The sequence below is a fragment of the Glycine max genome, chromosome 18 (genome assembly GCF_000004515.6).
Source record: "Glycine max cultivar Williams 82 chromosome 18, Glycine_max_v4.0, whole genome shotgun sequence".
Taxonomy (NCBI): domain Eukaryota; kingdom Viridiplantae; phylum Streptophyta; class Magnoliopsida; order Fabales; family Fabaceae; genus Glycine; species Glycine max.
In genome coordinates this window covers 3,460,201-3,475,762 of record NC_038254.2, presented here as the reverse complement: position 1 = coordinate 3,475,762, position 15,562 = coordinate 3,460,201, and the positions used below count along the sequence as shown (strand labels likewise).

Sequence of the window (15,562 nt, the reverse complement as noted above, 5' to 3'; positions counted from 1 at the left end):
ATGTTCAGCTATCTCCTCTGATCATTAGCACAACAAGTGGCAACTAATGATAGAATTCAAAACTTGAACTGAACAAGTAGCCATCACATTTGTGCAGAGCGATGAATCTAATAGCGATTAACTTAGGACTATTTTTCATCTTGAACAATTGTTAATGTACTAATTTGTACTTTGAGAGGAAGGAAACATCTGACACTGCATTGAATTCACGTACTTTCAGTACACTGAGGTAAAGATTAATATCAAATATCTTTCAGTTATAATATGCCCTACATGGCTACATGGGAGGTTAGGTTAGCAGTCCCAGAAATCACATGACTGGGTTCAAAAAGGCCTTTTGACAAGCTACCATTCACCAAAACTCATTTAATTACACCGACTCCTTTGATTCTTATCCATCAACCTACAAATTAAAACTTTTTTTTTTCTTGTATTAACATTTTCATTCTCAAATGTTTCACAAAAATACACGTAAATCTTCAACAAAACTCATTTTATCAACATACATAAGCTTAGCGCAAAATTCTCATGTATTTGTTAAAAAAAATATATTCTATAGTAGCACTGAGGAGTACATGCATTTGAGATATTAGACATGCCAATCACCATACTAAAACCTAGTGATGGAAAATAGATCACGATTGGCCCTTGGCAGACACTTGGTCAGATTAACCACTGGTACACATTTGGCAGACAAAGCAGTGCTACCCACCAAATTACCCCCTTTACTCATCCCCTTCTTATTCTTCATCCTTCTATTAGCATTATCCTTACCATCATTATTATTTGCATTGATGCTGTTGCCAAGTTTGTTGTGGCCAGACTCTACAATAAGCCTGTCCAATTGCCTTGAAATGCATTGAACTTCATATGTATCAAGAAGAGGTTTATAATTGGTGTGAATTGAATTTGAGGGTGCTTCCTTAGCCATTCTCATAGCTTCTAACTTGTAACGTGAAGGCCTGGCCATACGTTGAGTTCTTGTGACATCAAACTCACTCTTAGCCTTTCCTTCAGAGCCTGAACCATGTTGGTACCATGCCCATGCAGCTGCTTTCACAATGGCCAATTCATCTGTGGTTTCTTGAGGCTTCTTTCTCTCAACTAGAGAGTTCAGATAGGAGAACTTGGGTGACATGAGATAAGACCACTTCTTTTTTTGGATAATGTGAATGTGTTTGGAAAATTTATGTTCCACCATGCAATGCAATATGTTGTGGTTGAGAACTTCACGTGTGAGAAATGGCATGTGTAACCTTTTTGAGGGGTTCACAAATCACAATGGTGGTGTCAGAATTTAATAACATCATTTAATGAAAATATGGGTATTAATGGGACCTACTAGAAGTTTAAAGATGTGTGGTAGTTTGGCTCTTGTGAGAAACTGGTTTGGCCTTTGGCAATGTATTTTTCTGGCTTGTCTACACCAAAAGAGGATTATTCTCCAACATTTTGTGAGGCTTTCAGCTTCAGAGTCAGACACCACTTCAAAACTGTGTTGTTTTCATATGCCCCACTACAGTGTGGACTGTGGCGGTTTATCAAAAGTTCACAATCAGTACTCTCTTTACTTTATGCTTTCATCGTAATCTCTCTTTTGCTGATTAGAGAGAGCTTGTGAGCTGCATCTTTCTCACTATTATTGTATCCGTTGGCTTAATTTTTTTTACAAAAATAAATTTGATAAATTTACTTTAAATTATTTGATTTGATTAGAAAGTATGTTCACATTTTTGGTAGAGAATAATGATAAAACAGGAAGGCACTCCCAATACAATGAGCCGGACAAAATAACATGTTGATGCTGGAGCTGCCAGCAGAAGTCCACTACACAAGTTGCTAATACTATTGGACAAGACAGCAATGACATGTTAGAGCTATAGAGACCCACATAGAAGATTATTACACAGACTCGAACCACAAGCAGTTTCACCCAATTACAACTACTCAATTAGTCCCTAAGTGTCAGGGGATTTCTCTGATAAGGATTATCCACCAAGTGAGAAAAATGATATCAGGAAAATTCAAACCCACACCCCTAGGAAAGGTGAAAGTTTATTTCAGTTCTTTAACCACTTGTACTAACCCAAATTTTGACAAAATATGTTCAGATTAACTACACTAGAATGTGTTACAATCGGTGAAATTAATAATGCTTATAAAACCAAATGGATACTTAGTCTCATATTCTTACTTTGCTGACAATAAAGGCATTTTTATATTTGGATTTTCGTAAACCCTTTTTTCCTCCCAACAATAATGAAATTATAATGGCTCAATCACGAGAAATTTAGCACTACACTTTTCCCAGCACGGTAAAACATTATTTCTTGAACAAGATTAGGGGGAATTAGTAACAATTAACTACAAAAAAAAAATAGTAACAATTGAAGTGACATCAAAGAATAATACTGAGCATACAACAATCCAATATCAAGGTAATGTAATTAATAACCACACGAAGTATGGTTTAACAATAATTTTGATGCCATGGCCAGTGGCAATTGACTTTAGTTATCAAGCTTGGTTCATTTATTTCTTCTGAGCAAGAATTTCCCTTTTAAATTATTTTCTTTATCAACAAAAATATCCCTTCAAGTAAACACCCCTCCATAGGGGGGGAAATCCAGTCAAGGTGTTTGATACAGCTATCGGAAATCATTTTGATTGCTTAGCTCTTCATCAACTTTATGACCAAACAAATTTTGAGCGCGCTTTAAACATGAAAGATATTCTTTCTTTATTTCAGGGGTATCAGCAATTGACCTCTTATGTACAAACTGCAAAGGAAGAGTGAAGTTGTAATAAATTTCCAAAATCACATGGGAAATACGTGCATGGAAGATGTTCACTCCCTTACTTTCAAATTCTAAATGTAATGATTCGCTAATGCAACGTCATCTGTATGATCTCTACAATCCAAGTGTAATAACTACTACTATTAATTAGCACTAACATGCATAATTCAAGTCTTTTAAATTAGGGGAATGAATAGCCCGAAATGCAAGTGAGGAAATGAGATACGTGCCAGAAATATTAGGTGATGTTTACATGCTACAAGTAATTCATAAAGCAACAAATTTGTATACGTTTTGGTAAAAACATCAATGCTCTCAAAATATTAGGGACCATGGATAGTATATTGATCAGAGTCGTTCATTTTATATTGACTAATTAAAACAAATATTTTGTAATATAAAATGGACAACCCTGATTTGTGGACCATTCATGATCCCCAATATTTGGACCATTGTATTTGTAGAAGCTAATGTTATGCACACATCCAAGTATTTGAGTTTAATTTCTATGCACAATTTGAAAAAATTTACATTGTTAACTAATCAAAAACATGGTAAGGATGACTTTGAAGATAACTATTGTAAAAAGTCAACAAACTTACTCTACATAATAAATTGTTATTAGATGACAGTGTAATTTTTTTTTACATTATCAATGTATAGACTATTTACACCTTTTTTTAGCAGAAATGAAACCATCAACAGAACATTGGTCCACTGCATATGATAAAACTTGCTTTCTATAACATTTTTTTTAAAACAAAAAACATCTTGCAGGCATTGCTATATGAGATCATAAATAAATTATGGCACTCACCGTAACTTCTGTTCTGGCTTAAAAATAAAATGTACAATCTTGATGCAAGTATATATAAATGCTTTCCTTCGAAGAAAAAAATATAAACTTTTGACTTGAAATAACGTTCTATTACTAAATAGTATTCCATAACACTACATTAATTACCTATGAGGAATAATTCGCTAGAAAAAAATAGAGTATGCATAGCTCCCAAGAAAAATCATCACACAAAAACGTTTACCTCCTTGTAAGCAGAAATGCATTGAAGAAGTGCCTCCCGAGCCTCAAGGTTAATATCTTTTTCCTGCTTTACAAAATAAAAGTAACACTTAACCAAGTATAAATTTAATATTTGCAGTTTTCTCATTTCTCTGAGACTTGAACCTAGTTGCACTGCCATTAAGGCTTGTAAACTGACCTGAATCTCCTGCAATTCTTGCTTATCTAACTCCACTGATGACAATGTATTGAGTGATTGCAACTGTAAAAATTACATTTCTATTTTAATAAAGAAATAATTTTTATTCACAGAAGAGTACAAATCACAATTCTGTTTTAATATACTTGCATAAGAGGAGAGTAATAAACCCGGGAGGGGGGTGGGGAACTAACCAATATGGCCAGTGCTACTTGGCCTTCCTTTCTAGAATCTCCAGGCTTACTGAATTTCTTTAACTTATCCTTTTGTTTCAATACCTTCTCTAAACATTGACATGAAATCCTGAGATGGAACAAGAAATGGCCTGTCATAAATGTGCTTCATTCTACAGACTTATAACATGTTCATGAACTTTCGGGAGATGGCTAGTAATTGCTGGGCAAGCCAAGCAAAGGCCTAGACCTTAAACCAAACATTATCCTTAAAAATATAATAGTTCAAATTATACTAATGTTTATAATTAAAAATTAAATATAAGAACAATCCAATTCTTAATCAAGAAATTACTTGTGCAATCCTTTAGTATTGGAGGAAACTAAAGCACAAAAGTTTTCTTCAGCAAATATAATTTAATAAGGATCATCAAGTTACAGGCTCAACAAGTTTCAGCCAAAAATTAACCGAAGCAGGTCCAAGGAGATTGCACATTGAATTCTTTTTTAGTACTCATTAAGCATAATGCATCACTGTGGTAGCTGATTGTTCTTCCAGTTTTCTCACTTTCAAATGAGGTCTTTTAATTTATCTGCATGGTCTATCAGTCGAATGCTCCTTCACATTCGTTAATATAAATCATGCTAAAAAAGGAATAATAAAATAAATCTATTTCAGAACTAAATAAACATGTTTTATCCTTTCTTTATCAACCCAATCTAAATGCTGTAAATGATAAGATTGAGCATTTGTATGTATGACATCAAATTCCACCTGCCCACAAGGCATGGGCACAGAAATAACTCTGAGAAAAACTGCATTGTAAAAAGAAAGAACAATTTCGACTGGAAAAAGAAACAAACATATGACAAATTGATTGAGTTCTGATATTCAGAAGTAGTTGTGAAAGAGATAGGCATGTCAAACTAATACGAACCTTATGGAATTATGCAAATGATTCTTTGCCATATCAAGCTCAGCTTTAGCTCTAGAAACATCCAACTTTTTATGTTGACTGCAATCAAGCATTGCCACTCTTGCTAGATGAAGTAAGTTTGCACCTATCTGACCATGGATAAAGAAAACATCAGCTTTGCCATCAATTTTATGGAATTTGAAATCTAAATAGAATACGAAGTGGGAACTACCAAAATCCCTGTCAAAGAACATACCTGAATATGGTCACCAGGAAGTAAGTCCTTCCGGACATTAAGACATCTGCAAGGAAAAAAAAAGTGAGGATTTCATTTGAATGAAATAAAAATTAATTGAAGCGAAAATAAAATAAAAATTTCCCAGGTTTCAAGTATTGTAATAACCTTTCAAGAAACTCTTTTGAATCTTTTGTATTGCCAGATGCTTGCAGGGTCAGAGCCAAAGATTCAGCTGCAATAACAGTGTCCAAGGAATTCCATCCCTGTATTACACCAAATGCATCATGTTTTTGACGATGACAACAGATTTGAGACATAACTGTTCTTGCAACATTTTCTAATTTCATTGAGTAAGATTGACACAACTAATTCTAAATGAAAACAGAAAGTAGCAAATGGAAAAGGAAGATTAAAAAATGCCTGCCAGGGAACATCATAAAATATCAATCTGTCATTAGTGCCAGTCATACTACTTTCCAAGATTGTCAAGTAATAAAAATGGTTTTATGAATTATCAAATCATGATTGTTTTGTAAGAAATCCAACTTCTAACTTGTTCAAAAATTACAGCCCATTTATATATTATCACTGTACTGTTATTTGATCAAACAAATTAAATATGCTAATAACAAAAATGTCTATCTACATAAGAATAACTTAAAGACTTTAATTGTTATTCAGCAAGAATAGAAACAGCATTCTATCAAAACTAAACTTAAGAACAGAAAAGAATAGTGCTCAACCACCATATCTATGGGCCTGCTCAATGCATCAATGAAGTGACAATAAGAAACAGGAAAAGAAACCAACTTGCCTAGGCCATCCCTATATCCCTAAACCATGACAATGGCACAACACTAAAAGTGGCAGAAAAAGCAGCAAATAAGATGCAACTAACTAAATAATTGTATTTGACAAGTGAGAATAATTTCATTAAGCAGAAGTTTCTTTCACTTAACCACTTTTTTCAAAAAATAAAAATAAAATCCACTTACCCAGTATTTATAAATTTATAAAATATGCATGCATCACCATAACAAGAAAGTCAATTAAAAGCAAAAGACAAAGAAGTTAACAAAAAGAACCTTTGACAATTCCACAACATGCAGGATCTTTCTCTGGACCAACTCAGCTTCAGCAAATTGTTGTGAATTCATATATATCTAAAAGAATATAGCAATAACTTGATAATATTAAGAAAGTTAGGATGAAAAATTAATAAACAGAAATGTTGGAACAGACCCACTGAGGGTGGACAACGCACAAACTCATTTTTAGCTTAAGCTGGAATTCATAATTAAATTATGAAGAATGAAAGGAATATCAAATTCCTTACCAATTGGTAAAAAAAATTAAATACGATGCCAAGAACCAACTCTTCCCAAAGTTAAAAGCTGTCAGGAGGAGAGAATAACTTTTATTTGTCTAATGTCTAGTTTGTGCCTGAGCACTTATATGTAACACTATACGACCACTCAAGTATATATGGGTTGTGTGACATAGGTTTTAGGTGCCCTTTCTATACCTATAGATATTGATAGAACACTAATGGAACAGAATGCTGCAGTAATTGATGTCCACTTACAGAGATTAGTTCTCTGTCCAAATAGCAAGACAAACACATGTATCATTCTATTTACACCATAACACACATTTAAATAATATGCAACTGCTCCTAACTTTCTGCCATAAACTGTCAACTCAATAGTTCCTAATGAACATATTATAATAATACATAACTGCTAATGACATCTATTACTACACATACTCTGATAATAAATGATTGCTCCAACTTTCTACCAATAACTATTATAACTGACCCAAACTCTCAATTCCCATGAGATAGCATAAGTTTCTATTAACATTAAGTGTAAAGGTTTTTATCTAATCATAGATTATCTATCAACAAAGATCCGGTAGGAAAAAGGATTAAAAGGCCACCTGTGAGAGGTATCGTAGTCTTCTAATGCATATAAAAGACTCCCCTTCCCCACCTTCCTACATTCATAAACAAATTAGCTTAACAACAACAACAACAACAACGAATAATAATAATAATTACTACCAACCCCACTGTGGGGGGAAATTTAAGTTACAAATAGAAGGTCCACGTACCTCTAGCATCCTTATAGAGTCCTTAATAAAGGCCTCAGCATCCCTTTCTTTTCCTTGAAGATACAGGACCTGAACACAATTATTGTAGAATAAAATCCTCAGTTGAGCAAAAATTCCAACTTCCAAGAAGCATCAAAGAGAAAAATTAGTCACCGATGAAGCAATTACATTCTGACCAAACCCCCTAGTAAGCATCAAAGAGAAAAATTATTCTATCCCAGAGAAATTACAAGTTATCCTTTTAAATCTCAGATTTTTTAATGACTACAGAGTTATTATGGAACATAGCTTCATAGCACAGACTGAACGAATATATGTAAAAGACACTTTGTTATTTCAGTGCTTCAGGCATAACCTTAATTCACTTTTTTTTGTAAAAGAAATTTATTCAAAGAACACAAAGTAGAAATCAGAGGATGGAATAGAAATACTCTGTCACGTCAAAATAAAGAAAAGCAAACCTAAAATTACATGTATGTCAAGCTTAACGCACAAAAGCACCCCCATAGCTTTATGCCTTTATGAAAGAGGAGGTACTTCAAATATCTAAAACGAAGTTGTATCTCTCTTCTCCCCTACACTCTAAAACAAATAAGCTGTCTCCCATCCACATTTTCACTCATTTTTTGGGGGAAACAGTTGTGGTAGCAATAGCATGTCTAAGTCATGTGAAAATAGTAGTGAGTGACTCTCATGCATCATGCTCCATCTATCAAAAACTGTTTCTATCTTCAACTCATAATTTTTCAATCACTTGGTGGTGAAAAAAATGCCACTATGTTTCATTTCATTTCCAGTTTCCAAGATATAAAGAAAATAGTGAAAACAAATTATGTTGTTTTCACTATTTCCTTTGCAAATTATTGAAAATAGTAAACAAAGAAGGTGTGATTTTTGTAATTGTTAGTGTAGAAGCATATCAACAAAAAATAAACCAAACACTACCCTTCGTTTTTAATTTTGACACATTAGACAACTTTAACAAACAGAACAAACAAGAATAAAAAATAGTAGTGTAAAAGGACAAATAATTACCACTCCTAGATGATACATTGTATCTGAACATTCTGAATGGCCATACCCCAGAACACGCCTTTTTATCTGAATAAATAGTCATTATCACATACTAAAAATCAAGACAACATACGGCCTCAATCATCAACCACAGAAATGACGACAAGAAATAACAATGAAATACAAAGTGATATACAGAAAAAAATAATTGTCTCTCCCTGATAACAATAAGAGGTCATCCATACCTTCAAAGCACGCTGTCAAAAAAACAAAAAATAAAAGGAGAAAAGTGGTCACTAGAACTGAAAGAACATAAGGAATAAGACTAACTAGTAACTACAATATGAAACCATGTCAGTGTCACAAACAGATTACATGTGAGAGAGGAAAAGGGGAATAACCAAAAATGAACAAACAAAAATACCAACATTCAGGATCCAGAAATGATGAAATTTGGTTCATTACATAATGACGCAAAAAATAGAATGAGTAATGGTCAAAGACATCCACATTCAAAAGATTCCCAACTGCTTAGAAAATTCAAAGAGTGCTTTTTCATTTCTTTAGGTGATCATTTAACCCTTATTCAGGACCTTTTCGTGTAGAACTTATTAACTTAATACTTATTAAGGGTTTTTATCCAACTTATTAAGGGCTTTTATCTAACTTTTGTCTTCATTAAGAGATTCTCTTTAGCCACAAGTAGGAGAGAAGAGAAGAGACCATGTGTTCAGTTGTGAAGTTTGTTGTGGACCCAAGAAACAGTGAGGCTTAGATCTTATCAATTTGGTGTAGAAAAACATTGCATGGTTGGTAATGGCAATGGTGTTTTCCTAAAGAAAGTAATGCCCCAAGGAACCAGATTACAAAGTGTCCCTGAAACGTAATTTGTGGGGTTTAATTGCCATAGTTGAAAGTACAGGACAGTTATATGTGTAGGGTAAAGCTGACAGGGATTAATTAGAATTGTTGAATAAAGTTATCCTCTATGCAATAATGGGGGGGGGGGGGGGGGGGAACACATCACCAAAACCAAGATTGTTGAATTCAACAAGTTACCTCATAGCTAACACGAGCTTCTTCCAACTTCCGCTGTCCAAGGTAAAACTGCCCAAGGTTGTGAACAGCGACCCCAACCCTGCATGATAAAAGGTTCAAATTGAAGCCACCAGGCCCAATTAAATTCATCATACTAAAGGCTACACACACACATATATAGTTTAAATACATTTTTACCCTAAATAAGGAATGTTGTGTTTATTCCATGATAACAATACCATATTTATAAACAGGGTTTAGAGAATCAATCCCATAAATTTAGGAATTAGAATCAATATATCTAGAGAAATAATGGAAAGAGGAAGGATTTTCCTAATATTCCTTAATTATACCAAATATTATATCCTATGCATTCAATTTATCAAATATATATTTTTGCTAGGTCCGAATTTTGTGAAAATGTCAGCAAGTTGATCTTTCGCCGTGTGATTCATGTATCCAACTAGTAGGACAAGGCTTTGTTGTTGCTGTTGTTGTCTGATCTTTAGAGCAGACAGAGGAAATCTTGATGAGTTTCCTAATTCCACAAAGCTTAATGCAGTGTTTTCATTTATTTGTTGCAATGAGAGTAAGATGAAACTTTCATATTTATTTATGCAAGCTCTATATCATATCATTTCTATTCATTTATTGTATACACATTTTTGGTTCCTAGTAATGATGCTAAACTTATACAATTGAAAGTAGATGAAACATTATTTATGATGGTAGCACAGTAATTGCACCCTACCGTACATCATCAGGACCAAAAGATTCCTCTAATATGTTGATAGCTTCCAAATACAATGGTTCTGCTTTGTCAAATGCCTTTTTGACCCTGTACAATTCTGCCTGAAATAATAATAATCAAAATGAGTTGTGCATTATCAGAGTTATTTACTTTCTCAACTAGCCTAAAGAACAAAGCATCATGTTCATGAATAATCAACCAATTCAACTGATTTACAAAAAAGAAAACAAGATGACTAACATTGCAAGAAGCTAACTCATGAGGTGAGGGTTGTCCCCGGTTAAAGATATGATTTGATCACAATAAATAGGGAAATATATCAGCTGATAATTAGGGATTACAGTCATTATTATGTTTACTTATATTGTACTATTGATTCATTATAAATCAGAATAGCATGTGTGACACACAATACAACATTACACAGTAAATAATTCCTATATGATATCAGAGTCTATCCTAGATCCATTAAAACGGGCCACCTACCATGTCATCCAACCACCAAGCCCAATAGTGTTGGGCATGAAGGGGTGTAATGGGAAAAACCCAAGTCCCACATTGACTAGAGATAAGGCCAAGATAAAGTATGTGTGTGTGTGTGTGTATAAGTGGGAGGCAATTCTCACCCTATAAGCTTGTTTTTGGGTTGAGTTAAGCCCAAACTCACATTCTAAAATGGTATCAGAGCTTATCCTAGACCCATTAACACGAGTCCAACAATTTGCTAGAATAGGCTTTGAAACCACTTTAGAATTTGAATTTGAGTCTTACTCGACCAGCTAGCTCATTAGGTATCGCTTGTCCCTCACTTATATACATTATTTTGGTTATATCCTAATTGATGTGAGATCTCCAACACACACCAAAGAACTAGAAGATTAAAAATACGTTTTGAAAAAGAAAAGAAAGGAACAGACTCGAGAAGTGTTTCCAAGAAGTAGAAGATTGTATTTTCAGCCATTATGAGATGCTCTGATTATTGCTTTCATGGAGAGTATCCTGTCGGATATGCAGTGAGCTTGGAAAGCTTTACTGCATACATAAATAATAACACTCTAGATCTCTTTTCTTTTAGTTTCTTTAAGTAGGAGGTAACCTTGTCTCCCCTAGTTGTAGTCTTACCTTTTTCTCTCCTATAAAACTCCTTTATTGAAAATATAATAAATTAAGAAACAATCATCAACTGCAAGTAAAATGACCAGATTGTTGCATGCAGAAGCAACATGCGGATCTTTCTCGCCGAAACCTTCTTTAGCTTCTTCTATAGCAGAAAGGAAGAGTTTTTCAGCTTCATCTAGTTTTCCCTGGCAGAAAATGGACAAATAATAAATAGTCAACAACAACAACAATTTTCCCACTAGTTGAGGTGTATAATAGAACTAAATAAGAAACATGAAGAAACAGCATGCCTGTAGAAAAAATTCTCTCGCTTTATCTGTAAAGACTCTCCACTTTGCTGTATGTATGTTTGATACTACAGAGCCATCCTCAATTTTTCTTAATCCAATTAAGTCACCCCCTGGGTCATTATCAGGATATGCTTCAGTTGTTGCATCTTCAGCAAATACAGTGCTGGCACTAATTCCTAATGTCATTGCTGCACAAAAATCAGATTAGTCGATTTAAATTATACGAGAATAATGTTTACAATTTTCAATGTTGATAATGAGTGCTACAATATTAAATAGTTTTCCATGGGATAAAGTTCTCAACAAATATTCATCAGGTTAAATGATTTAAATCGCATATCAAGTAGATCATGGCCTTAAAATTTGTCGTTAGAGTCTTAGAGATGTCCAAATATAATCATTCACATGTCTTCACTTAAGCTTTTGGGATAATTGGCTCAAGACAAGGTATCAGAAAATCTATGACCAAGTGATCTAGAGTTCAATCCTTGTTGCACCCACCTTCTGATAAAAATATGGACTTCAATACAGGGTAGGTGGGTCTAAGCATTGTAAACCAAAAGGTCTCTTGAGTAAGGCAGCGTGCACATTAGATTAGTCAATTTAAATTATACGAGAATAATGTTTACAATTTTCAATGTTGATAATGAGTGCTACAATATTAAATAGTTTTCCATGGGATAAAGTTCTCAACAAATATTCATCAGGTTAAATGATTTAAATCGCATATCAAGTAGATCATGGCCTTAAAATTTGTCGTTAGAGTCTTAGAGATGTCCAAATATAATCATTCACATGTCTTCACTTAAGCTTTTGGGATAATTGGCTCAAGACAAGGTATCAGAAAATCTATGACCAAGTGATCTAGAGTTCAATCCTTGTTGCACCCACCTTCTGATAAAAATATGGACTTCAATACAGGGTAGGTGGGTCTAAGCATTGTAAACCAAAAGGTCTCTTGAGTAAGGCAGCGTGCACATTAGAGGCATCAATACAAAACATTTGTGTTTTCACCTAATAACTTGGCTCAAGACATTTCACATTAACTTCATTCCAACATTATATCATTAGCTTTTTTTCATTAGGCTTCATGGTGAAGCTTATCTAAATAAGCTCACATCATAAACTTCTATTAAATAAGCACTTAAGTTGTTTACTCAAACTTCAAAAACCCATTCTCTCCATGCTTTAACATCGTAAAAGTTTTGGGTGAATTGTTTCCTTTACACCGTATCAAAGAGTTGTCAGAGGATTTCAATTCTCACAGTCCTTACTATCTTAATTAAATCAAATGTTAACATAGGAGTAAGCGCATGCTTTATCCATGCTTCAAGCTTGAAGCCTAGCTATTTTGCTTCAATCTCTACTATACAAAAAATGGAAGATTTAGTTACGATTAGAAATAAACTTTCTATATATCTCTCCATAGATCCTTTCGTCATACTCAAAAAAATTTGGATTATAGATTCAATTCCAAAAACTTATGTTTCATAATTTTAGAACAAACTTGGGATTTCCGATCTCAGGTAAGATCGGTTTAGGATCATGGGATCTATCTATATGAAGAAGAAATCATGTGATTGGGGGGATTCTTATTTGTACAAATGGTACTTCAAACTTGGAACAATTATGAAGAAATTAACGATACTTCTTTACCTTTTGAGTTGTTCTGCCGGATCCTATCTTTGGACATGCACCTACAAACCTAACCTTTTTTGGTCTTGGGTGAACCAGTTTTCTTTAACAATATAGGAAAGGAAGCTGATTAAGACTTCTGTGGCATTGTTCTATAAGCATATGAAATAGAAGCTAGTAGAACAATAAATAAATAAAGGCAAAGAAAAAAAAAGATTAAGGAATTAACATTTAAAAATATCAGAAACTTTCCCCTTGATCCAGATTTAAAAATGAAACGGATTCAACTTTACTATCTACCTATCAAATGGATGGGCTCTCTCCATAACAAATATAAAATTGATTTTTATGGCTGCAAAAGATAGGAATACAACAGGAACAATTATCACAGAATTACAGATGTAGTATCATTACAATTTGAAAATGATTAAATGAAAATATAACAGTTTATATGCTAGTTGTTAGAAAACATGGCTCAAGAGAGGTAAAAAAAACATACCTACATGTCCAGATATAACAATCCATAGACAAGGATCCCTAAGATCTATCCTCCAACCATGTTCACCAGCTTGATACCAACGGGAAAGTTTGAGTTTACCTGGAATAACATAAAAAGAAAGTAAGAATAGGTAAATATCATCTTCCTTGCAGGATAATAAAATCATTGTCCATGCACAATTAATCAACCACGAATCTGCCTATGGAGCAAAAGTCAACAATGATGGGTGCAAAACCTGTAAATATATAGAAATTTCAATGTCGAAGGGAGACAAAAAAAAGTTCCATTGCTTAAAATTGGGAAGTGGGTACAAGGTGTTTTGTGGGAAATCTGAAGTAACAATTTTCTGTTCCATTTTCAATTCCAATAAACACCAGACTCAGAATGGACACTAAAGAAGGGAACTCCTTTTTAGGAATTAGTATAAACTAGAAAGATGCAATGTCATGTACCAAAGTTCCCATTTTGATTTGCCACAAGTTTTCCCTGGCAATTAACATCATCATGCTATAAGAGTGCAACCTTCACAACTATTTCTTGTGCATAATATGCCACTCATTTATACACAATCCATCATCTAAAATTCAAAAAAATAAAAATAAAAGGTGTGACCCCAATCATCATAAGATTTTAATAAACAAGTGAAAAACAAACAAACCCAAAAGAGACTAGTAATAATTGAATGAATGTAAGGGGTGTCATCAAAATTTAAATGGTTTTGCGTACCGGAAAATGCATTTGTGGTTACTGTGGAAGCAGGGAAGACATGGGAAGCAGGAAAGCGAAGTTTTTTTAGCAAATTAACTGCCGCCACACGCAGAGACATCTTTTATTTTCCACCGAAGATTGCAAACAGATCGGGTAGATGCTGCAGAGTTCAAAGAGTTTTGGTGTGGGTTTAAGCTTAATGCTTTTTCTTTTTTCTTTTTTATTTAAGGCTAAAATATTTTATTTTATTTTATTTAGTTTTGTTATCAACAAGATTTTTTTTTTTGTTAGTACCACCAGATTGACTTTCCTTTATTACGTAATTTTAATTTTAATATGTTAATTTTTAGCTAATTGTTTAAAAAAAATAATCTTATTATTCATTTTATTTTACTCGAAGCCTAAGTTGTCAAAAAAATTAAAGTTTAAAGGTCAAATTCATCAATAACAAAGTATAAAAGATCTTGAGTCCTTAACCAAATTTCACCAAAAATAAAAGAACTAAAACGCATTTTTTTCTTAATATTTATCTTATTTGATAGTTAATTTCATATTTGAGAGGTCACAAATGATTTTTTTATTATTGAAAAATAATATAAGAGATGAAAGTCAGTATATCAACATGTGTGTGGTAAGTTTATAGGTTTTCATAACAATTAATTTAAAATTTATTTCAATAATAATTCACTATTGAATAACAGAATATCATCTTTAAACTCTTAATATAATGAGTTTGTAACTTTTAAGGAAAAGCTTGATTAATTATTCTCATTCAACAAAAAACAAACTAACTAGATATTTTTTTTATTTGGATTGGTAAGTTGTTGTGGCTTTCCCAGTAATAAATTGTTATGTGTTAGTGTCAGCAAAATATTTGTAGAGAGTAAAGTATTTCTTAAATTAATTATTTTTTTAATTTTAGAAGGGAGTTGTTAGGTGCACCCAGCAATTTATTGAAACTACCATTTTGCCCTTTAAAATAAAATTATAAAAAGCGCGAATGTAATTTCCGGAAGACACTGTTTCGAACAGCTTCTTCTCTCCCGAAAC

At 33.2% G+C, this 15,562-nt stretch overlaps 2 protein-coding genes across 6 annotated transcripts; both read right to left on the bottom strand.

The window, feature by feature from the left end:
• Positions 1-345: 345 nt before the first annotated feature.
• On the bottom strand, positions 346-1,650 carry LOC106797170 (uncharacterized). The gene has a single exon (XM_014771125.3). It carries the CDS (start codon positions 1,247-1,249, stop codon positions 611-613), a length of 639 nt encoding a protein of 212 aa, XP_014626611.1. The 5' UTR covers positions 1,250-1,650; the 3' UTR covers positions 346-610.
• A 762-nt stretch (positions 1,651-2,412) lies between these two features.
• Positions 2,413-14,816, bottom strand: LOC100813040 (kinesin light chain 3). Of its 5 annotated transcripts, XM_041012044.1 has the most exons (19): positions 13,805-13,909; positions 13,606-13,657; positions 13,327-13,408; positions 11,671-11,858; positions 11,461-11,565; positions 10,262-10,362; positions 9,532-9,610; positions 8,718-8,729; positions 8,494-8,559; positions 7,459-7,527; positions 7,285-7,341; positions 6,429-6,506; positions 5,509-5,606; positions 5,362-5,407; positions 5,127-5,254; positions 4,210-4,318; positions 4,016-4,078; positions 3,839-3,904; positions 2,413-2,780 (listed from the first exon to the last, which is right to left on the bottom strand). In XM_041012044.1, the coding sequence occupies exons 3-19, from the start codon at positions 13,361-13,363 to the stop codon at positions 2,649-2,651; spliced, it is 1,434 nt and encodes a 477-aa protein (XP_040867978.1). In that variant the 5' UTR covers positions 13,364-13,408; positions 13,606-13,657; positions 13,805-13,909; the 3' UTR covers positions 2,413-2,648. The 5 variants fall into 5 exon arrangements, with proteins under 5 accessions (XP_040867978.1, XP_006602011.1, XP_003553000.1 ...); XM_006601948.4 differs by lacking the exons at positions 13,327-13,408; positions 13,606-13,657 and adding an exon at positions 14,531-14,816 and having other exon boundaries at positions 13,805-13,903; XM_003552952.5 differs by lacking the exons at positions 13,327-13,408; positions 13,606-13,657 and adding an exon at positions 14,531-14,807 and having other exon boundaries at positions 3,839-3,901; positions 13,805-13,903.
• Positions 14,817-15,562: the final 746 nt, after the last annotated feature.

Excerpts from the sequence above, each read along its gene's own strand:
- LOC106797170 (XM_014771125.3), bottom strand. The coding sequence starts at position 1,249 with ATGCCATTTCTCACACGTGAAGTTCTCAACCACAACATATTGCATTGC.
- LOC100813040 (XM_006601948.4), bottom strand. The coding sequence starts at position 14,630 with ATGTCTCTGCGTGTGGCGGCAGTTAATTTGCTAAAAAAACTTCGCTTT. Across the intron at positions 11,566-11,670 it reads CGAGAGAATTTTTTCTACAG|GGAAAACTAGATGAAGCTGA; the intron begins GCATGCTGTTTC and ends ATTTTCTGCCAG. Across the intron at positions 2,781-3,838 it reads GCATTTCTGCTTACAAGGAG|TTTGTACATAAGAGGTCAAT; the intron begins GTAAACGTTTTT and ends CTTCCTTTGCAG.